The sequence below is a fragment of the Emydura macquarii genome, unplaced genomic scaffold (genome assembly GCF_026122565.2).
Source record: "Emydura macquarii macquarii isolate MOO-44397 ecotype Brisbane River unplaced genomic scaffold, CSIRO-AGI_Emac_v2 contig_3477, whole genome shotgun sequence".
NCBI lineage: Eukaryota > Metazoa > Chordata > Testudines > Chelidae > Emydura > Emydura macquarii.
The window spans coordinates 3,995,328-4,019,945 of record NW_027133614.1 but is presented as its reverse complement, the minus strand read 5'-3'; the positions used below and the strand labels follow the sequence as shown (position 1 = coordinate 4,019,945).

The window sequence follows — 24,618 nt, the reverse complement described above, 5'->3', positions numbered from 1 at the left end:
GTGTTGTGCAAACACCGATGAACAAATTTCATCCTATAGGATTGTTTTCAAAGTATGTTCTTTGCCTATTTGTGGTGTATGATTGTTCACTGAAATTACATATGATCATTTTTGCTCCTTGATTGGATGGCAGAATGTCTTATAAATAGGAGGAAGGAAATAAAAAAGACGTAAAGACAGCTCCATAAGCATTTGCCATGTGAAATTTTGTGCAAACATATATTCATCACACAAACTTTTGTAAGACTTGGAACATTCCAGGAACATTCCTGCAAATAAAAACAAAACAAAAATAATTCAAAATGTATGTACGGAATTAAATTAAGAAACATGGTATGAGAGAGTTTCTTTGATTTTTATAGAGTTTGTTCCATGCAAGCTGAGAAAATTTAAACCATGGTGACTAGGAGGCAGGGGGGCTAATTGTTAGATACTATTTACATGTTATTATTTACAGGTTTCTATAGAGACATCAATTTCGCATTAAAAGTAGGTTTCAAAGGATGTGTTCATTAAATGGGATTTATTCTGGCCTACCTTATCATTACACTCCATCTAAACAGCTGGATTTGGCTCAGAGGCTGTAAATGAGTAATTATAATGGCCATTTAAGAACTTTCCTGTTCACAATAATTACAAGCCTTTTGTTGACTTTTCTTTTTTTCCCTTCTTCGACCTTGTGTGTTAAGCCATTTAACCTTAATCAGCAGGGAATCTTCTGCAATATCCTCCAGCAAAAAAACTGCAAGGCCTTCTTGATTCACAATTCCTGCCTTGTAGGAAAACAAAACAGTACTTAAGGATATCTCACTGCTGTCTCTTCTCAATGGGATTGCCTCCTTCTATGCTTTGCTGACAAGCTTTTTTATCTTAACCGGTCTGTAATTGTGTTAATGGCCTGTAACTTGTCACCATCAAGACTTTAAGGAATAATTAGATGCAATCACTTAGCAAAGCTGCTATTATGAAGCTAGTAAATAAAGATTACAAGTTATTTACAAGCCAACCTGCGGAAACAATACCTTTAAAGTATAGTTTGAAGCACTGGCTTCCTATTTGGTCTTTGATGGAAGGCTTTTGTTAACCAAAGTGATGCACCCTGTATATTGATTTGTCTGTTTTATTATGGGATAGAGTGTGGCTTTTAAGACCTGTCTCATGTTGGGATGAGGAGAAGCAGCTCAGTAGCAGGACCCCCTTAGAGAAATTTGGTTCCTTGCCAGCATTTCTCCTTGTTGTCCAAAGAATACATACTGCACTGGCAGCTCCACTAACTTTTGAAAGTGTATAGAGTGCACCTTTCAGAACAATGTCAGTTCTGTTGGCTGATGCAGAGTGGAAGAAAGGTCCATGAACTTGTCCTCAGACCATCTTCTCATTGGAATGAAGGCGAGTGCTGCGCCACTAGCATCAGGCAGGAGCATTGTGTGCACTCTTCATCAGGGTTGTGGCAGGAGCACAAAGAAGGAATCTCCTTGTTTATAAAACATACATGTATCCACTTAATTGGCACTCTGACAAACAGAATATTTGCTTAACTGAAATGAGCAGAAACAACTAGACTTCTTAGTTCCATGTCACAGCTCTACATTGATGGGAACGTTTCTGAGAGAGGCTGTGAAAGTGAAAATAGATCTGGTCAAGTGAGTTTGTATGTCCGAGGAAGCTTGGAGATTACAAGTTTGGTAGCAACTGCTAATGCAGTCAGATATCCACTTGGAAAGTCTTTGGACTCTAATGGAACCCAGAGACATCCCTGATGTTCTAGGATGAAATCCAGTATATCTGACAGCAATCAGGTTGTTGGTGGAATGTATTTGAGGCCACACCAGCAGCCAAATCTTGCCCATTTTTGTAAGTAAGTGTAGAAAGTGAGGAGTGTAGACTGTTTTCTGCTATGTAATAGCACTCTTTTTACTTCCACTGAACAGGTCGTCTCTAATACCATGAACCATCAACCAGCCATGCTTTGTGACAAAAAACTCCAACACTAGGGTGAAAGAACTTCCCACCTTCCTGGGAAAGGAGATAAGGAGGGACCTGGAGAGTGATCAGTGAATAAATAGCCAGCTGTATCAGGTAAGGAAACCATGTTTGTCTGAGCCAGGTCAGGACTATTATAACAACTTTGGCTTTGTCCTTTTTTATTTTGAGTAGAACTTTGGATATTAGAGGAGTTTGGGGGCAGACACGTACTGTAGAACCAATGATCACTGAAGATACAAGGCATCACCCAAGGATCAGGGACCCAGCCTGCCTCTGGAGCAGAACTGGATGCATTTCTTGTTTACCACCATGGTGAAAAGGTCTATTTGAGGGATGCCGTATTGCCAGAATACATGGAGAAGCATGATGAAATCTATCTCCCACTCATGGTCTTGAGAAAAGTGCCTGCTGAGTGTGTACGAAGTCACACTCTGAATTCCTGGGAGGTAAGCTGCTATGATGATAATCTGATTGCGTATGCACCAGTTCCAAAGCTTGACAGCCTCAGTGCAAAGGGAGGGGGATCTTGCCCTCCTTGTTGGTTGATATAGAACATACATGATATGTTCTCTGTCATGACCTTTATGTATTTGCCCCTGATTAGTAGTAGAAACTGGAGACAGGCATATCTGACTGCCCTCAGTTCCAGGAGGTTGATGTGCAGAGTGGTTTTCTGAAATGTCACCTGCTCTGGGCTGTGTGGGTATCTAACTATGCTCCTCATCCCAACAGGGATACATCTATTGTTATGATAATTGCTGAGGGAAGGACAGGTGAAAGGGACTCCTGCACAAACATTGTGAGGGCATTTCCACTATTGAGGAAGGTGGGTATGAAATGTAGTGTAGTTAGACTGCGTCTTTTTGGAGAACAAACAGTCCTGAGCCAGCCTTTAAGGCATCAAATTCTCAGTTTTGCATGGTCTATAACGAAAGTAGCAGCTGCCATATGCTCCAAGAGCTGAAGATAGCTCTTGAGTGGGGTTTGAGGATTGATCTGGATCATATTGACTATGTTGGCTAGAGCCATGAATTTGTACATTGGGAAATAGGCTCTTGCTGCCATTGAATCAAGATGAGATCCTATGAATTCTAACTTTTGCACAAGGATTAAGGTGGATTTTTGAATGTTCAATTGCAGGCCCAATTTGAGAAAGAGGCTTTGCAAGTTGCCCATAAAGTTACATCCAGGGAGCAACCTTTCAGAAGCCAATAGCGTAGGCAAAGGAATACCAGAATTCCTTCTCTCTAGAAATGTGCCACTACTACTGACATAAACTTTGAAAAGGCCCTTGGGGCAGATGATTGGACAAAAGGGAGCATCTTGTACTGAAAACGGTCCTGACCAACAGTAGAAATTAGGAATCTTTTGTGAGATGGGTGACTACTATAAGAAAATATATATCCTGAAGTTTGAGGGCTGAGAACCAATCCCCTCAGTCCAGTGACAGAATTATTGCTGCAAGTGTCACTGTGACCCATCCATATCTAAAGTAGAACACCTGAAAATGCCACAGTCAGGGCAAGCTGCAAAAAGAGAGCAGATTCTCCCAGCACTAGTGGATATCACTGAAGTTAGACTCCCCAGCCAGTCACAGTGCTTCTGATTCCCCACACAGGTTATCAAGAAGCTAAAACAAACAATACATAGCCCCCTTCACTGCATGACTGTCTCTGGCTCCCAATCAGCAACTAGGTCCAGTAAAGAGATAAGTTATTTAAAACTCTATTCCCTTTACTAAAATGTTCTCCTGACCCCAAAAGGTCAGAAGGGATCATTACGATCATCTAGTCTGACCTCCTGCATGACGCAGGCCACAGAACCTCACCCACCCACTCCTGTAACAGACCCCTAACCTATGATTGAGTTATTGAAGTCCTCAAATAATGGTTTAAAGACTTCAAGGTACGGAGAATCCACCAGAGAATCAACCAGCAAGTGACCCATGCCCCATTCTGCAGAGGTAGGCAAAAAAACCCCAGGGCCTCTGCCAATTTGCTCTGGGGGAAAATTCTTTCTCGATCCCAAATATGGAGATCAGCTAAACCCTGAGCATGTGCGCAAGTTTAACCAGCCAAACACCCAGAAAGAATTCTCTGTAATAACTCAGAACCCACCGCATCTAACATCCCATTACAGGCCATTGGGCATATTTACTGTTAGTAGTCAAAGATTAGTTAATTGACCAATTAGGCTAACCCATCATACCATTCCCTCCATAAACTTATCAAGCTCAGTCTTGAAGCCAACTATTTTTTTTCCCCTCACTGCTCCTCTTGGAAGGCTGTTCCAGAATTTCACTCCTCTGATGATTAGAAACCTTTGTCTAATTTCAAGTCTAAACTTCCTGATGGCCAGTTTATATCCATTAGTTTTTGTGTCCACATTGGTGCTGAACTTAAATAATTCCTCTCCTTCCCTAATATTTATCCCTCTGATGTATTTATAGAGAGCAATCATATCTCCCCTCAGCCTCCTTGTGGTTAGGCTAAACAAGCCAAGCTCTTTGAATCTCCTTTCATAAGGCAGGTTTTCCATTCCTCGGATCATCCTAGTAGCCCTTCTCTGCACCTGTTCCAGTTTGAATTCATCTTTCTTAAACATGGGAGACCAGAACTGCACACAGTATTCCAGATGAGGTCTCACCAACACCTTGTATAACAGTACTAACACCTTCCTATCTCTAGTGGAAATACCTTGCCTGATGCATCCTAGGACCACATTAGCTTTTTTCACGGCCACATCACATTGGCAGCTCATAGTCATCCTTGGATCAACCAATACACCCAAGTCCTTCTTCTCCTTTGTCAGCTCCAACGGTTTATAACAAAAATTCAAATGCATGACCTTGCACTTTCCACTATTAAATTTCATCCTATTTCTATTACTCCAGTTTACAAGGTCATCCAGATTTTCTTGTATGATATCCTGGTCCTTCTCTGTATAAGAGAGGGACATATTTATAACATACAGTACCACGACGATACATACAAATGAACAATACTATCCTTTTTAGCAACTTATACATTTTCCAATGCTACCTGACATGGCAAAGCTCTAATAATTATTGTAATTTTGAAATATTGATGTTAGATAATATTATAAATGGTCCCCCTCAATCCTATACAGTGTCACACTCACCATTCTGAATTTTTGTAACATCACAAAGGTGCTGAGTAGTCTTATATCTAGGATGGGTCTCCAACCACCATTCATTTTTGGAACCAGGAAATCCATAGAATAAAACCCCTTCCCTCTGTGCTGCATAGGAACTGGTTCTATAGCACACAACAGTAAAAGAGAGTCTATTTCCTGTCATAGTAGGTTCTTGTGTAAGGTTCTCAAGGAAGGCGAGTTAGCAGGTGGAAGAGAAGTGAAGTAGATGGAGCACCCTGTGGAGATGATCCCCAAAACCCACTTGTCCCACTAGTAGTGAAAGACTTCTAAGCCTGCTGGAAGTAAATAAAGGTGGTCGTTGAAGAGAAGAAGGCATGTGGAACATTGCAGTTGGTTTGAAAGGCGATGGCAGTCCAGGACCTCGACTACCTCATAGAAATCGGCGCTTTGAGGTGGAGGGTTGTGGGGTTGAAGTTTGTGAACTGGGTGGTTTTTTCCTTTGGAACCTGTTAAGGTTCATATGATCTCTGGGGACCCGAGAATTTGGTGCGATGGGATCTCTGTGTTGTCTGAAACCTATTAAATTTTCTCTTTTCAGTAGGTGTATAGATCCCCACAGAATGTAAAGTGGCCCTGCAGTCCTTCAGTTGTGCACACAGATTCATCCATGCAGTCAATGAACAGTGTAGTGCCATCAAAAGAAAGGTCTTCTACTATATTCTGAACCTCCTTCGGAAATCCTGAGAGCTGAAGCCAGAGGGCCCTCATCATAACTACCACCATAGAAATCGAATGAGCAGCAGTATCTGCAGCTTTGAGAGAGACCTGCACAAATGTTCTGGAGAACAGTTGACCTTCTGCAATAAGTTCCTTGAATGGCTCTCTGTGTTCAGCTGGTAGATACTCAATAAAGGAGTTCAGCTTGGTATAATCTGTATGGTTGTACTTCACCATTAACATATGGTAGTTGGTGATTCTGAATTGTAAAGTAGCAGACGAATATTGTTTTCTACCAAACAGGCCAAGGCACTTATAATATTTATCATAGGGTGTAGATTTAGTGTGCTGCTGCCTTCCACATTCACGACCTCACCAGATGAGAGGGATGAGAAAATAAAAATTCTGAGTCCTTAGAGGGATCATAATAATTTTTGTCTCCTCTCTTGCATGTGAGCATAAGTGAGGCTGGGGTCTGCCAGATAACCTTTGCAGGGTTCAAGAGGACCTCGTTAACGGGCAGGGTGATGCTGTTAGATTAATCTGTATGAAAGACGTCAAGCAGTTTATGATGTGGTTCTTTAACCTCCTCAAGAGGGATCTGCAAAGAATCCATGACCCTCTTCATAAGGTCCTGGAACTGTTTAAAATTCTCAGCCAGGGATGGTGGAGGTGGCATGACCACTTCATCTGGGGTTAAAGAAGAGATGTTAGCTGGTGGAGATATCTCTGTATCAGCCCTATCTTCTGTTCTTTAAAGGTTTCTTCCTGAGTTTCCAATCTCCTGGAGAGGAATGGTGATGAGGGCTGTTTATCTCTTTGATGGGTAGTGCTTGAGGCTATAGAGAACTGCTGGCAATAAGCCACCCAAGTGTCCCAGTATGGCCAAGAAGGTGGTGTACGTGGTATGATGGAAGTTCATCCATGGGTGTTCATACCAGTAAGATAGTGGTTGTGGACGTCTCAGGAGTGAGATCAGCTTCCTCGGAGACCTCTGGAAGAAAGTTTCTATATGGATGGTGTGGAGAACCTTGGACAGATATGTGAGAGACCAAGGCAAAATAATCATCAGAATCCTACCCTTCCAAGTCACCCTGAAGTAGTGGACCACCAGAAAAAACATGATGTGAAACTGTTTGTACCGAGTGAAAGTTCAGAGAACTGGAGGTCCTCGGTACTGAGAGTATATTGGAGCTGAGCAATGGTGAATCAGGCATCTTGGGAACAGCGAGGGCTCGGGGAAAAGTGAAACTCCTGCAGTACCAAGAGTGTTGACGGTATTATGTCCATGGCCTGCGTCGAAGTTGTTGAGGGAGTTGACAGTTCAATGAATCTTGACCACTCCATTGACAGTACTGATGATCTCTCAGAGCCCAGGATTTTATAGTCTTTAGGCTTAACTGTGCCCTCAGTACCTGAGGGGACAGCAGCCTCATGGATACTAGATAGCACTGGGTGCCAAAGTGGCTGAAGTCATTGGAGACCAGAACATCTTTGAGGTAGACTCCCTACCTGGAGAACTCGAGGGACGACAATCTTTGGGAGTCTTATGAGAGGAATTTTGGATCTTCCTCTTAGATGCTCTCTAGGAGTGTGGTTCGGAGACAGTGGAGGCAGCAGAATTACTCGGAGACTGGCATATGGGGGTCTCCTGGCCAGGGTCAGAGACTGCATATAGTGAGTTCTTTGTCATGAGGAGTTGAAGTTTGAGCTCCCAGTTTTTTCTGGCTCTAGATTTTAATGCCAGACAGAAGTTGCACTTTGGGAAATATGAGATTCACTTAATATCAATTTCCTGTTCCGTTATTGCTGCTAAACAAGTTGATATTACATCTATCTAGTTTCTAAGGGCTTGTCTATGCTTACAATGCTACAGGGGTGCATTGCCACTGTAACACTTTAGGCCTTGTCTAAAGTAGCACTTATGCCAGCAAAACTTTTTTTGCCACACCTAAACAAGTGGCAGTAGCTATGTCGGTGGGAGAGCATCTCCCGCCAACATAGCACTGTCCACACAAGTCCCTACGCAGGCAAAATTTATGTCACTCAAGGGAGTGTTTTTTTTTCCACACACTCCTGAGTGACAAAAGTTTTGCTGGCATAAGTGCTAGTGTACACAAAGCCCTAGTGTAGATGCTACCATTGCCACAGGAGGGATTCTCCCATCAGTGTAAGTGATCCACCTTCCCGAGAGGCAGTAACTAGAATGCTTAGTGCTGTCTACACCGGGATTTATATCAGCTTAACTGCACTGCTCAAGGGGACTGGATTTTTCACACCACTGATGGCATAGTTTTGCTGTCCTCATTTTTTAGTGCAAATCTTTTAAGGCCCAATCCTGTGAATGTATATGCAATGACAATATTCACATGTGTAAATTTAATTGTCTGCTTGAAGGTTTGAAGGATTGGCCCCTAACTTCTCTGTTCAGTGTTAATTCACAGAGTAATTCATCAAATAAAAGTGGATCTTCACAGTTCATAAACCTACAAACCCAATCCTTGTCCTGAACATCATTCACCTTTTCTTTCATATGCCCCACGGTGCACAGAGAGCCATAAACCAGCACAGCCACCTTTCTGAGGCATGCTGCACCCCACAGCACAGCAAAAACACCTTGTGTTCGTTTTGTTTTGCTCCTGTGTACAGGAAAAGTACAAGCAGGCAGGATTCAACCTGAAATAACCCTTTAATTTTTCTATCACCTGGTCAACATTTTAATGATACTGCCATCAAAACTAGTGATTACACATCATGCACAGAGTCAATAAGTTAATACCTTAATCATCCACGTTCCAGGTTCTGGATCTTTTATATTCACTACCTTTGCAGAGTTATGGATATTTAGCAACTCATTCAAGCCAGATCCTTTCTTTATCTGCTTACCTGAAACATAAGTAAACATGGAGTAAATATAAATATTTCTCTTAGCTATATCACACATGACTTATTAGCTAGCTCATTTTTATGTCATTTACAGTAATCCCCAAGTTCAAGCTGTAACTGGAAATTCTTTGTCAGGATACTAAAAATGACCAAAGAGCCATTCTAATTGTTTCACTCATTTAATAACTAATACATCCTTCTGTGGTGAGTAATGACTTACTAATATAAGAATCAAATTATCAGTTGAATAACTTTCTCTTCTTCCTAGCATACCCTGATGCCAAATGAGAGGTGGAGGCTCAGCAGATGCTGTCTATGGCCAGTCTTCATTCAGAATTTTAGAGAATTCTTCCATCAGTGCTAGCAATGATGTCACTGCTAGTACTGATCAGCTGCCAGCATGCTCACCCCTCCGTCCTATAGACCTGGTCTTAGCAGAGTAAATGGCATAGTGATTAAAAACACTGTTAGCCAGTCCCCACTATTGGTGCCTCACCAATGTTTTAACTTTAAGGAATTTTCCCACTCTTGTTCAAACTCAAATTCTAATTGTGAATTTAGCCTGCCTACCAGGTACTCTGCCGTCAATAAGGAAGCACCAGGTTTCATAATATCTTGGTACTAAGATAAGTTTTTATCTTGGAACCGGTTCTCTGAAGAGACACTCAATTACCTATTTTGCTAATCATTAAGTGTCATTAGCAGCTGAACAATATAAGAAAGTGCTCCAAAACAGCAGATGAGGCTCAAGTGCAGAAGTGGGTACTGGATATATGGGCCACATTTTTGTCTGATGTAAATCAGCATATCTCCATTGATTTGGAGCTATGCTGATTTAAACCAGTTGAGAATCTGCCCTTAGAACATGAACACAAAAGGGGCAGCTTGGCTACATTGGTCCAGATCCCCAGAGGAGGCTGAGAAGCACACAATGCAAGTCAGTATTCCTTTAATATTGAGTTGTGTGCGCTCCAGATTCATCCCCCAGTGTAAATTAGAGCAGCCTACCAAGTACTAATACAGCTGACAATTAACAAAGTAGAGGGACATGATGGCCATACCCCTTTTTCCCCAGTCTTTCCTCTTATGTCCACAGTGGAGGGAGGAGGAAGAATAGGGATCTCTATGCCAAAGGGGGTGCATCCCATTAAAGTGGGGGTGATTATCCTGGGGCTGTACATGAGGGCTGTGGGTGTGCTGGTGGTGTGTCACAAACAGCTGCGCAGCATAAGCCAAGAATCTGGGACGCTACAAAGAATAAAGGGGATGGAATTATTTTCTAATTCAGGGTCTGATTTTGCAGTCAGAGAGTACTGGATTTGGTCCTTAATGTGGCAAATGAAGCAAAAGAGACTACTCCGGTCAGTAAACCCAACTCCGGCAGTCCGTGATAATCTGAAAGTACCGTCATGCAACCCATAAACACAGTTTCCCCAGTTACTCATGATCTGAAAGTCACTTTAAACAACAAAGGGTGATACACATTTTAAAGTAAACAAAGCACATCTGGCAGAGCTAGTAGCAGTTAAGACAGAACTTCACACACAACTCTGTGTTAATTGTGCTCTTCAGAGACGAACTCTAAGGAAAGTTCCCCCTCCTGTAAACAAGAAGGAATGCCTTAGATGGAAGACTTGATTGGAAGACCTATGCTGTGAAAAGGAACATTTCATAGACACTTTAAAGAGCTCAAAATAAACCTCCAGATGAAAGTCACTCAGAGTCCAGAATGCACAATGTTGAATTTTAATTTCTGGAGCATTATATAGGCTCCTAAGGACTCTAACTTATAAATGAGCAATAAATTTATTAAAAATACCTGTATTTATAAATAGTATTCCAAATCAGTACTTTACATTCTTTATTTCATCACTATATAACTATGGGCACATGATGAAGAGTTTGGATTAGAATGTTCTCATTGTTCAGGGGCACTTGAATCTTGGTTTTTGTTTGGCTCAGCTCATAACTACTAAGAGCCATCCACCAAATTCAGGTATGTTCAGATCCTGAGCTCTAGTTCAGCCCCTCTGTACACCTATAACACAATACAGTCAAAAACCCACTGAATGTTAGAGAAAGGAAAGTTATATGTTGTGCTTGTGGTGTCATCAGAGGGCATAGCTGTTGAATAAGATAATAAAAATACTTTATAATGGCATTAAAAACCCAAATGCCTTAATGCTATCAGTGACTATTTACAGTGCTATCACGTTTAGAATGGAGCAGATCCATAGTTCATAGCCACTAAGTGAAACCCCTCAGCTTAATCCATCTGTCATACTAGCACTGTAGAGAACAATCTTGCATTAACCGGGGATTTTAATGAGAGTTTTACAGATTTAAGCATCCATTTCCCATTACCACTTTGAAAAATCTCACTCTAGATCTTCCCTGTCTTTCCCTAGATGAACAAAATAGGCCTTTTTCATGCTTCCAGTGCTCACCACTCCAGAATACATTCTTGGAGCAAGTAGGAGGAAAGTCCGCAAATATCTGTTTTCAAAGTTTTACAAACTTTATGTTCACTGAGAAAAGCATATTTAAGAGTTGGTTACTCTCAAATGGGCTTTTTCCATTTCACTTCCAAAACAATATTTTAAAGTGCTCCTGAGAAGCAAATGTTGAGACAGACAATGATCCCAGTTATTGCAGTATAAACTCAGAGTAACTCCACTGAAATCAATGGATTACTTCAGATTTATGCTAGTAAACTCAGTACCAGAATCTGCCCACAGCGGTAAGTCTTTCTTAGAACTATAAGAATTTATTTCTTGCCAGGGAAAACATATTTGAGTATAAGCAATAAAGGAGGGGAAACTGCCTATTTTGTGAATAAATACAAGCTATTCCAGTCTTCGAAGCTAGCAATGTGGCACCCTGCAGCAAGCAAGTTATTTAAGAAAAGTTAGGAAGTATTTTAGCCATTTAAATTTCTGGGAATGATGTAATTAAACTGCTGAGTAACCTTCTGGCTATTTACTCCTCCAACTTTTATTATAGACTGATCAACTAGGTTTAAAAATAATACAAAGGAGTTCAGACCCAGTCCTGCTTCCATTGAAGTCAATCAGTTTTATCACTGGACTCATAGTTGCATTGTTATAAATCCAAAGTAACTCTGCTGACCTCAGCTGAGTTATTCCAGAGCCACACTGGTGTATGGAAGCAGAACTTAGCCCACTGATTTCAATGCAAAAAAGACCTGGCCTTTCCTGTTGGAGAATGCAAAGCTGGGTTGTTTTGTTCATTTTTCCTCCACTAAATATAAAAGAATATATAGATATCTCACCTAGTGGATCATGAATTTCAATTACTGGAGAAGGACCACTCAGTGACACTGTGACCTCTTTCAGACTGGGATCAAAAGGAATTTGCCAAGTATTTACTGCCAAGGTCAAATGGTCTGTGGATAAGAGATGCACTTTGGAGGCCTGCACTGCTTCTTCTACCCATTTCAACACCTAGAAGAGAAAATAATACTGATGTCACAAGACAGCAAGTAAATCTTCCATAGCACTGTTTATTACAAGTTGTAGATACTACTTCGTTCAGTTTTGAGTGCTTTGACCAATGACCCTGTCACCTAGACCCATGTCTAACAAATCACTGAGAAAGTTGTATGGTAAAAGGCTTGCCAACACTAAAAGTCCTGCTTGCCAATCAAGATCAAGCACTCCCTCCAATTTCAGTGAATTATCCTGCTGATAAGGCAAGCAGGATTTGGACCAATATCAGGTAACTACAGCAGCCCAGCAATAAAGACAGTGTTGCAAATACCTGACTTGGCGATATCTGTAGGGCAATAAACAAACAAACAAACCAACTTCTATGCTAAGGTATGCCTTTATTTTCCTTATTGTGATATGAAAACAGACAGAAAAACATTTGCCATGTAACTCATATACCAAATAAAATGGATATGCTAGAAAAACATCAAGGGTCAAATTGTTATCAGTTTACTCATGTGATTATCCTTACTGAAACCAATGGGACTGTTCACAGGATTAAGGAAATTAATCTTAAAATTAAAAAAAGAAACTTCTTTTAAAAAATATTATACATAATTTCACCTGTGAAATCTGCTGCCACGAGATATCATTGAGGCCAAGATTAGTAAGATTTTTAAAGGATTAGACATGAATACAGATATTAAGAACAACCACAGTTATAATACTGTAGGACATAAATCCTCATGCTTCAAGGCATATGCTAATCACAAACTGTCTGGGCTAAGAGGAAACTTCTCTTACAGACACGTTATGCCAATAACATCTATGGAATTTCTTGAATCTTCTTTTGAAGCATCTGGGACAAGTCACTGTCATAGCTGGGATACTGGACTAACTGGACCATCGGTCAGATCCAGTGTGACAATTCCTATGACATTACATAGATATTTACATCAGGGCTGAATCTGTCCGTAGGAGAATCATGACCCTTAACTTTTAGCATTTATAAACATTCAGCATCAAACCAACATGAGAAAATAAAATAAATTACCAGAATTCAAGGCTCTTTATTTCCGCTGCAGCTGCCAATGATCTTACTAACAGAGCTGAGAACAATTTGGCACATTTGCTCAATAGGGCTTTATGCAAATTGTTTTCGGTACTGGTTCACATTCCCTGAGTTTCAGAGTCAATCAAGCCCCCCAGTTCAAGGCTTAAAGCCAGTCAAAACCACTAAAAATCAAGTCAAAACCATGCAACATTTAAACATTTCAGCAAACCTAGGCTGAGTTTCAAGTTTGCACTGAAGAAGGGAGCCTGACATGTTTCATGTGATTTCAGGTTTCACTGTGTTTGTATAGCTCTTATGTTTAAAACAAAGCAGAGAGCATCCCCTTAATAATATTAATCACATTTAAAGAGGTATCAGCTGTTGCAGGGGAAACAGTGAAGGTGATACAGCCCTATCTAATTACACTTACCCCTATTCTGAGTGAGCAGAAACTATTTTCAAAACAATTATCTGTCTGGTCAGCAGGGATAGTGAACAATAACTTGAAAACCAATCTCAAAACCAGCTGAGGATGTCATGTGCACCCATCTTGGAGTGTTCTCTATGAGGGGCCCTCAGCTCTTGAGCAAGATCACACACCCTGCTCCAAAACAGCCCTGGTTTGTTGATCTTCAGGCCACACTGCAAGACTTGCATGACTGTAAAGAGTGGGTTTTAATGGCTGTTTCCAGTGAGAGAGAGCTCTGTGAGGGGAAAGGGAGTTGTGCATTCTACTGCCTAACTAATTTGTTTTGTAATTTATGGCAGGAGCACCCAGAACCTTGGAGAAGCACCCATTAATCCCTTTGTACAAATCTAAAGAAAAATAAATACATGACTAAGGGCTGGTCTACATTAGGAACTTACATCAGCATTGCTATGTCTCTCAGGGGTATGAAAAATCCACACTCGAGAGACATAGCTACGTCAAACTAGCCTCCAGTGTTGACAGTGCTAGGTCAACAGAAGAATTATTCCACCAACCTAGCTACTGCCTCTCAGGGAGATGGATTATCTACACCAATGGGAGAAGTTCTCTTATCGGCACAGGTAGCGTCTACCACAGCGCTGCAGCTGTGTCGCTATCATGTTTTAAATGTAGACATACCCTGAGGCTATGACTACACTACAGAGCTTACAGAGGCACAGTGGCACTGGTGCAGCGGCATCGCTGTAGTGCTGCTCTAAACTAATGGGAGAGAGCTCTCCCATCAACTTAATTACTGTAGCCCCTGTAAGCGACAGTAGCTATGTCAGTGGGGGGATGCTCTCCTACTGACATAGCGCTATCCACAGCGGTGCTTAGGTCAGTGTAATTCACGTTGCTCAGAGAGATGGCTTATTCACACTCCTGAGCAACATAATTTATACCAATTTAAGATGTAGTGTGTACTTAACCTTAATCTCTGAGTTAACAACTACTTTAACTACTCCAACTACTTTAAGTACATGAGTAGTCCCAGTGGAATCAACTGGGCTATTCAAGTGCTTTGCTGTTTTGAAATGTAAGTGAGGAATTTGCTAAAGGGACATTAATTTTACAGAATGGTTGGCTGTTTCAATTGCCCTTGTAATGGTTTAACAATAGCTATTCAGGGGCTGTGAATGGGCCTGTCCAAGGCCATGTCTACAATATAAACGTACATAGGTATAACTATGTTCTGCTCAAGGGTTTAAAATATCCACACCCCAAGTTACGTAGTTATACTGACCTAACCCCCGATGTAGACAGCACTAATTCGACAGGGGAGATGGTTAACTTATTAATAAAAAAAGTCCCCAAATTTTATGCAAAAGTGTTCCATTTCTCCCCTCACCACACACTAAGAATCAAAACCAAATATCAAACATTTTCAGCAGCAAAAAGACAAAAGGGAGAAGGGAAAGAAAAAAAGGAGAGGAAGGTGGAAAAGAAGGGTGGGAGGGAAATCATTTTTATTTTTTTCATGAAAAAACAGAAATTTTAAGCAAATTTTTCTGCCAAAATATCAATTTATAATCAGTTTCTCCCAAAAATGTTTTCAAATGAGAAATTTCAAGCAGTTATATTTACATTATATTAAGAGAAAGGATTATGTTTGTGTATTTTTTAATTTCATAGCGAGTGTGAGAGCGAAGAGGGCTCCCACTAATTCTGGGGGCTTCCCTACATTGAAAAGTTTTATGAGTTAGGTTTCATCTGCACAGGAGTGTTTGAAGTGTTATACAGGTGCACTTATACTGGTATAACACCCATCCACTACAAGAATGGCTTTTTTTTTTTTTAATTTACAAGTGACGTGAGCTAAACTTAAACAAGGCATTCCTATAAAGGAATAAGATCATCTACAAAGGGGTTTGTATCAATATAACAACTTTAGTTTAAATTCACACCTTAGGTTACACCATAAAAAGCTTTCTCATGTAGACGGGACCATTACACACCTGGAAGCTCAGCTCTACAGGACTTATAAGGATGTGGTGATGTAATGGGGAGTACATTTTTCATATATTCCACACTTTTTTTTTTTTTTTTTTAAAAACCCTACAGTCCTTCTGTTTGCAAAATGCTTTGCAGGCCCAACCCCCCACAGCCTAACTCTCTCCTACACTCTAAATATAACAATCAGGCCTCTAAAGAGAACAATCTTCTTAGTTTGTTCATTATCCCTTACATACATTGGTTCCAACTGAAAGTTCAAATAGATGTTGATTTCCTCTTACTGCTATTCATCAGCATTTACAAGGTTTTCACTGAAGGAGTACCAAGCATCATCATATCACTTGTTGGAATAGATATTGTGCAAACGTTAACCAATGTCCAAAATCACTCTAATTGTAAAGGAAAACAAACTGAAAACAGATCACCAATTGTGTCATAAAATACAGATTATACAAATATATGAATCTAATTGGGTCATTCTGAAGCTATATTAAGGCCTGTAAACCATCTCTCTATAATATAATCCAATGGCCTAAATTTGATAAATTACAGTATAAAACTTATTAATTGATTTCCTTTATTTATGCATGTCTCCCAGTGTCCCAAAGTGCTTGAAAAACTTTAGGCAAAAACAACAACAGAAACGTAGCCATCCCTGAAGCTGAAATCAGAGATGCACTGTCAATGGCTCTGATCCTGCAAGCACTTACACACATGCACAACTTTAAGCATGTGAATCATCACATTGACTTTAACCTTCACTGAATTCCATCATTTGGCATCATTTAGGGTACATCTAAAACTGCAATAAGAGACCCGAATGTCTACACTGCCATTTTTAGCTCTGCAGCCTCATGAGCCCGAGTTAACTGACCTCGGCTTGGAGACTCGATGCCATGGGTTTTTTACTGAAGTGCAGACATACCCTTAGATTACTTCAGTGGTACTTACTTCAGACTTCTCAGGTGTAAGGTTAAGCATATGTGTGTTTGCAGGATTGGGGCCAGTACTTATTAAAAAAAGCTTTCCTATATCAGCATTCCATTAACCCAAGATGAGTCTTCGGGAATCAATTTATTTTCACATTTGAACATAAATACTTTCTCATAACCATAATAAAGGAAGCCACTGAGCAGAGACCTAAGAAACTTTGCAAACAAATTTTTATTAATATACACTTTGCTGGATGTGTTTCTACTTTGTTCCTTAAGATATACTTGGCCTCATTTAACACTGGTAAAAAGAGTTTCAACTCTACTGAGCTTTAGCTTCAGTGGAATTTATGCACCCTTGCAATGTAACTGAATTCGGCTCACTGACTATTGTTACAGTACTGCACTGTGTTCCGGTTTGAGTAATTCCACAGGGACTATCATCCAGTGGGAAATTTTTGAAAATTCTTATAAATCAGTGCAACCGTTTGTAGTTCAAAGACAAAAAAAATTGCTCTTCAAAGTATTGTTATGATGCCCTTGAATGTCCTGTTTGGCAGGGATGATTTAGGAGTATTTACAGGTTTGCTGAACTCCATCAGAACCAGGGAAATCATTCCATCTTGTAATGCCAAAAACTCTGACTGGCAGAGTTTGTGGCCGGCCCCTCCACCTCTTGGCTCTTCCCATGCTGGGTGCAGTGCAATGAGAGAGCCATGGCCTGTGTTGGCGCGGCCATTGGGGATGTAAGCGGGTGGACAGCTAGGCCGGAGCCCCCCGCCAGACCAGCGCCTGGGTGCATGGCCCTCTCGGTACACCACTGCCACCTCAGCTGTCGCCCCCACACCAGGGGGGGAATTGGGGGAGAGCGGGAAATAGGCCCGCAGACACACACACCCTGCGGGACGCTGTCGCTGACGGGGAGAGAGGCACCGTAGGCACCGGAGACACACAGTATGCCACTGACAAGGCCTTGCAGCATATCACTGGTGCACAGCAACACAGTATATTTTAAGACAAGAATGGAGGAAGAAAATTGTCTCAAGTTAAAAATGCATGGGGGATTTTAAGTCAACATAATAGGGTGGTTCTTTTGCCCTATTCCAGCTGCTATGTGCAGATCAGCAGCACAAAGCAGCTTAAATCCAGTTTAACCAGCCATCTGAGGATTCCAGGTGGCAAAGACCCATTGTAATGGCTTATAGACTGCAACATAACTGCCCAGAGTAAGGGGCAAGGCTGCAAAAATGAGGACATGGCCAGATATCCCTCGCTCCCCAGAAATCCATGACTACTAGAAAGGTCCAAGGAACCATTGGCAATCCTGAGACTGCTTTAATTACATCAGGGGGCCTGCTGATCCCTTCACTGAGAGAAAATAAAGGCGGCTTAAAACCACCTTTGCTTCACCTCCCTGGTCCTGGACTAAACACAGCTCAGGCAGACCACAGGATCTGGACTAATGTAGCTACCAGGGCCTGATCCAGAATCACTTATACAATCCTTACTCAAGCAGAACTTGCATCGTGACTTTTGCACAGCACACAGCATAAAACACATTTTGAAATGTTTCCACTGTTTATCTGCAGTATGGCAGACTAGCTCTAATTTGAAAATACGTAAGAATTTAAAATCTGGTGACTACATAGAAAATTACACAAAGGAATATCTAGTACTTATGTTTTATGTGTTCAGGGCCTGATCAAACTTCTAATACTAATAATCTGGCACCTCTTTAGACCAATAATATCATAACTTGAAGGATGGCATCTCCAATGGTCATCCAAGGTCTATCAGTCAAAATCACTATTGAAAGAATAGCATAAGGATAGCAAATTGCTAGAAAGGAGGCTAAAGAGCTCATGAGTCTACAGCTTTGATTGAAAACTGTATTTTAAAAAGAAAATCCTGTTAAAATCTGACTTCTTTTCTTCTTGTTCAAGAATTTTTTTAAAGTGACACACATTGAAATAATGCCAAGAATTAAAGAGGCAGGGGAATCTTAATGAGAAATACAGGATGACAGAGAAAATCAAGAACTGTCCACATGGTATGTTATTAATTCTTATATAAATATGCAATAACATTTAATTTAATTGATATTGAATGCTGGAATTTAAGTGCATATTTCATATGTTTTAGTTTAAAGACATGGGACCAATTTCCCTTATGTGTTGCCTGTGATAAATGGACTCATTTTGCATTTACCTTTTTATGGAGCTAAACATTAAAAGAAAGCCAACCCTAGGGAACTGCAATAAATATAATTTATTATGTTATCCACAGAGGGCCCCTAAATTCCATTCAATGGGTCTCTGATGCATTACATAACCTAACTAGTGGATGATTCCGCAACACCATCAAAGAAATTGATGCGAAAGCAATTTCAGCACAGTAATTTAGGAATAGTTGTTATCATAGATGGGTAGAGTGATTCCAATAAAACAACCCCCTATTTGAACCTCAGTCAAAACTGATTTTTGTTTTGTTTTGTTTTGTTTTGAAAAAAAGTTAAAGTTTTGTGTCTCTGTGTTTCCTGTTTATTTTACTCCAAAAGCAGAAATATCTATCTTAAGTACTTGTGTGGCCTCTATTAACATTGTATCACAGCACCTCACAATCTTTCATGCTTTATCCCCATTTGTAAAATGGGGAACTGTGGCACTGAGAGACCATGTGATTTGAGATCACAAAGGAAGTCTGAAACAGAGCAAGGAACTGAACCCAGTCTCCTGAATCCGAGGCTACTGCTCTAACCTTTGGACTATCCCTTCCTCTCAATATGACAATCCTGTGAGAAAAGTTAGTCTGATGGTATTTCCAGCCAGGTCCAAATAAGGAAGTACCAAATATTTCACAAGGGTGATTTATGTGAAAATCCAGCCTGATTTTTAGGCCAAAGAAATCTGAATTAGTGAGGGCTCTGAACATCCCTGAAGTTTGAGGAAGTTTTTATCTGGATCCATAGCCAGCTCATTACTGTTGGTTTTTGAGTACCAAAATATATGGCACACAGTTCAAAAAACTCAGTAAAGAAATTAGGTAAAACCCTGGCCCCTTTGAAATCAATAGCACAACTCTCCTTGACTTCACTGAGGCCAGGATTCCAGCTATGGTCCTTACCCTGAAAAGTGTATGATTTAAATTCATCATGTAAAAAATGTTAGGATTACAAATTAAAACAACAAAAAACTCAAAGGATAAGGAAGGGAGAGAAGGACAAGGATAATAGTAATAAAGTTACTCAGTAATGGCCTGGTCCAGATCCCATTCAATTCAATGGAAGACATTCAATGGAAGATAGATTAGACCCAAAGCAGGTTCCTATCTTAAAGGTTAGGTCAGGTTTTGTACCTTTTCCCTCCTTTCACTTCCCATAGGTAAGGCAGCTGAAATCAAAGGAAGCAGTTGGAAGTGCAGTTTTGGGGAGGGTGTTTCAAACGCAAAAGGACAATGTGGAAGAAAGCACAGATATACCAGTAAAAGGAGGTGGCCATAGGGTTATCTCCATCTGGTGTCATTGGCGAAGTGAAAAGGATGGGAAAATGAAAAAGGAAAGTAGGCCAAGGACAAGAAATTCAAGAGTTTCAGAGGTTTTTCTAGCTTTGGACAAATATCTGAATTCTTGGAGCTTAACCTGATCAACTGAACCTCCGGAGAGTCACCCATCACATATTGCTTGAGCTGAGGAATTTCAACTCATTATGAAGACATAAACAAACAGCAACAGACCAAAATAGAAAAAGAGAGCAGCATCTCCTCCTTTCCTGTTTATACTATGGTTTGGATTATCTTATTAAAGTCAACAAGAATAATCTCTATATGTAGAAATAAAGCAATTGCAAGACAACTAAAATTCTCATTTTAATTACTGTAGCATTTCATTAGTTCCTGAAACCAAATCACTTCTCTGGCTAGTGCAGCTGTTCAGAAATACTATTCATGGAAGGGAAGGGAGATCAAGTTTTGAAATGAGATGAAAAACTAAAGATGGATTAAAAAGGGAGAAAACTAAATACAAAAATATAGTGCAACCTTGCATGGAAAGAAAAACAAGCTATGGAAAGAAAACAGATTCAGTCATGGAAAATAAAACGTAGGTAAAACAATGAAGGCATCACAGAAAGTGTTAATGCTCTAGAAAGAGCATCTTTTCTCTGTACAAATATTAATGAAATATTATCTCGCAAGCATTATTACCCCATTTTGCAGATGGGTTGACTGATTTGGTCAGCAAGCCAGAATTTGAAAAGTTGTGTATACAACCCATAGCTCCCAATGTTCAGTGATATGCTTCAACCATTAGATCATATCCCCTCTTTTCTATCTGCTTCCCACAAATGATAGGCTATGTCCAATCACATCTACTGAATGTGCTGTAGCAGCTCATTACTTCAGGCCAAATTCTAACCTAAACAGCATACAGAGAGGTCTCACTGAGCTCCCTGGGAATAACGTATATGCACCCAAGAGTGTAACTTGGCCCTTGGTATATTAATTAAAAGTAACATGGGACTCAATCCCACCATGTGGGCCAGACCACAGTGTACAGACGGTGAGTGATATGTATTCATTTGAAAGAAATGCAAGAAAACAATACCACTTAGGAGTTTTGGAAATTTTATGATTAGTGTTGTATATTCCATTATGATTCCATCTGGTATGGCAGTACATCTGGGGAAGATTAATACCAAATGCACATTTTACAGTGAGACAAAATATTGTATGTATGAAATGTAACATGTCAAATATACAGTTACTAATGTGTTATAAAAGACATCATAGTATTGGCATAATGGGAGGAGACAACTGGAATCAATTTGCTGGCTTGTTTTATGAATTTCAGCATAGACAATTAGTTGTGTTTCCTTCCTTCAAAGAGAAGTAAGGTGACATTTTCTCACTCTCTTTCCTCTTTTGGTCTCCTTCCTCACAAATAAAAAATATTGCTTATCTTAAAAACTATCTAAAAGATACGGGTTTCACCTAAGGATTAAGTTCTCATATAATGGTGGACTTTAAAAGTAGCTAAAAACAATTTTAGAAGAGTCAATCAAAAGCAATTGAAACACTAAAAATATTTGCATATCTGTTTTTTAAAAAACATACCTTTGGTTTTTAAATTACTTCAAAATTACAACTTAAAAAAAATCAGTCCTAGGCTAATAATTTTTATATCAATTTAAACCATCTGAACTGGAGTTCACAACAGTGCAGGGCAAATTTTCCGTTCCCTGCTGGAGCTAGAGAGTGCAGAGGCAATGAAAAACAGCTACTGGGAGAAAATGCTATTTTTGAAAACGTGACGCACCATAGGGTCCAGTCCTGTGAAGTGTTGAGCATCCTCAATGCTAACTATTATCACTCGGAGTTGCGGGTGCTCAATACCATGCGGGATGTTGCCCTAAAAGTACTAAGCATGTTTATGATCGGGAGTATTAATTATTCACAAGTGACATTTGTCCAAAATGCTCCAGAAATTCAGAAGCAAGAACCAAGGATGAGTTACTATTACTCCAAACAAACTCATCTCCGAACAGAGCCATATCCCCCACTACTGTACATGAGAGAAATATTAAGAGGAATTTTCCAGTCTCCTCTCTAAAGAACTCCTCCCACCCACATTGAAGACAACAATCACTAAGTGATTAGTGGAACAGCTGCTAACATAGAATCCAATTGACTAATGAAGTGTCAACATGGCCCCACCTCCCACCCAACCCCCCAAACCCTTCTTTTATGTAACACAAGACTTTACTTAACACCCTAAAATAGGGCTGGCATTGAGCTTCTAAATGCTTAGTGAAATCTGCTTTTATTTTTAAATTAGAAAACATGGAATGGAACTTTGGACTTAAACTGCTGTCAATGACTGTTTGTAGCTCAGACTCAAAAACAGGGTCACACTCAGGGCTTTTGGTACCAGTCAACAAGTTCATGGTTTTCCTCAGCATCCCTCCATTTGGGTTGGTAGATTGCCTAATTGTGGATTTCCCTGTCACAGGGGTTTGATGCTGCATATTTGATTCCTGCAGTTTAGCAAAGTCATTAGGGAATCTAAGGCTAATTTATTGTAAGGCTTAAAAAAAAAGAGTTGAGTTCTCCTGCTGTTTATTTAAAAAATATGCCTGAGTAAAATCTGTATCTTTTCCATTTCTGAAAATTATAAAATTTAACTAAATAAGGGTAAAAAATAAAAAGACAAAAATGACATATTCCCAGGGAACTGAGAGTTGCATTTTATGTTTGACCTGTTGTGAATATACAGCTATGTGGGAAAATGTAATATTAACCTTTGGGAGGTGATTTTTGAAGCCCTCCAGTGCCTTTTCTGATATTATAATTACTGGATATAGGTGATAATTATGATTTTTCTAATATTTTTACTTTGTGAATAGTTTAGTTTGTGTGATCTCTCCAGGCTAGCTTGTGGTTTTAGGCACTTCAGGTGGTAGATACACTGCAACACCTCAGGGATAGCCCTAGGAGGCACTGTGACGCTCAGGCACCCTCTGAGGCACAATTCCCTCCCTGTTTGGATGATGCCCACGTGGAAATAAGTGCATGTATGCCTAGTCCCAAGGTCCGGGAAGCTGACACGGAAATACTGTGTGTGCTGAGGAGAGGGGGTCTTTACTTTTCCTTACTCCCGTGTCAAATGGTCCACGTCAGAATTGAATCCCTCACATTTTTACTTTGTGCATGTGGTTGTGATCCAAGGAGTAGGGCAGACATTTATACTCAGGAAGAAAGCTACACATGAAAGCTGCCTTTGGAATGCCAAATTTATTAATTATTATTAATAATAATTTATATTACTGTAGTTCCTAGAAGCCCTAATCATGGACCATGACTCCATTGTGCTAAGCAATGTACAAACACAAAACAAAAATGGCATCCCTATTATAAAGCCAACAGTTATCAATAGCTATCTCACAGTGGTATCTGAGACACTGCTGCTATTTACTTTTTTAAATTTAAGAAGAAATTGATATCCTGTTCACTCTGTTGTAAAGCTGGTTCACCATGACTCTTGTAGAGGAGGCCGATAGAACAGAAGGATCAGGGAAATATAGTCTCACCCCTCTTCTCCGTCAGTTTGAATACTGTTTACTGCCAGTACAGAAATTAGTGTCAAAAACAGTACTTTCAGTTCTGGGGGTTAATTTTTAAATGCTTTGAACTCCTGTCAGCACTGCAGAGGCTAACATAGCTGAGAAAGAAAGCTGGATTTTATTCTAATTCATGCATCAACAACAGGAAAAGGAAGCAGAAGGCGCTCCTGGGATGCAGGAGACCTGGGTTCAAGTCCCTGCTCCACACAGGCTGCATGTGTGACCTTGATTAAGTCACTGAGTCTCAGTTCCCCATCCATAAAATGTCGGATAATGATACTTTCCTACCGCAGAGGAGGGCTGTGAGAATCAATCAATACATTAATAACTATGAAGTGCTCAGATTATATGGTTATGGGGAAGATATAACTACCTATATAAATAGATCAGAATTGTTTACCAAATTCCAGTTAGTGAACCCTGTGCAAGCTGACTGAAAGCAATAGCAATGGAGTTGCGCTCGTGTTACTGAGGGCAGAACCTGGCCTGAAGAACCATTATTACTCAAAATGACATATGGGAAGGGGGGGAAAATCTGTTTAAATTCACAGATCTGGGATTGAGGTTGCAGAGCTGGCAGTTAGTAATAAATAAATAATTTAAAAACCTTTTGCTTGTAACCCAAGCATATTAGATATGGAGATCATCAAGAGTCAATAAACATGGACTCCCCTTCAGAGTAGAACCGGACTTCAACTTTTACAGAAATATAAATTTGATTTTTTTCAAGCTTACATCTGAATATCAAAGCCAAATTGAATGACCCAGCTACCCTATCTCTGGAAGTAATTTACCAGTTTGATTATAATTTTTCCCAAAGCCTAATCAGTAATTTCGGGCAACTGCATTTTTCCTCCTTTATTCCTACATGGTTTTCAACTCTTGGGTAAAATTGACTTAGAAGTAGATTTATTTTTCTTTAGGAGCCTTACAAAAAACT

General features: G+C 40.0%; 1 protein-coding gene across 6 annotated transcripts in view; it reads right to left on the bottom strand.

Moving 5' to 3' along the window:
- HMCN1 (hemicentin 1) overlaps positions 1-24,618 on the bottom strand; it is a 291,595-nt gene that overhangs the window by 199,035 nt on the left and 67,942 nt on the right. For all 6 annotated transcript variants that reach the window (XM_067535110.1, XM_067535114.1, XM_067535111.1 and 3 more), the window contains exons 5-6: positions 11,999-12,170; positions 8,600-8,706 (exon numbers count right to left, since the gene is read on the bottom strand). In XM_067535110.1, coding sequence (XP_067391211.1) covers positions 8,600-8,706; positions 11,999-12,170 — 279 coding nt within the window. The remainder of the gene's footprint in view (positions 1-8,599; positions 8,707-11,998; positions 12,171-24,618) is intronic.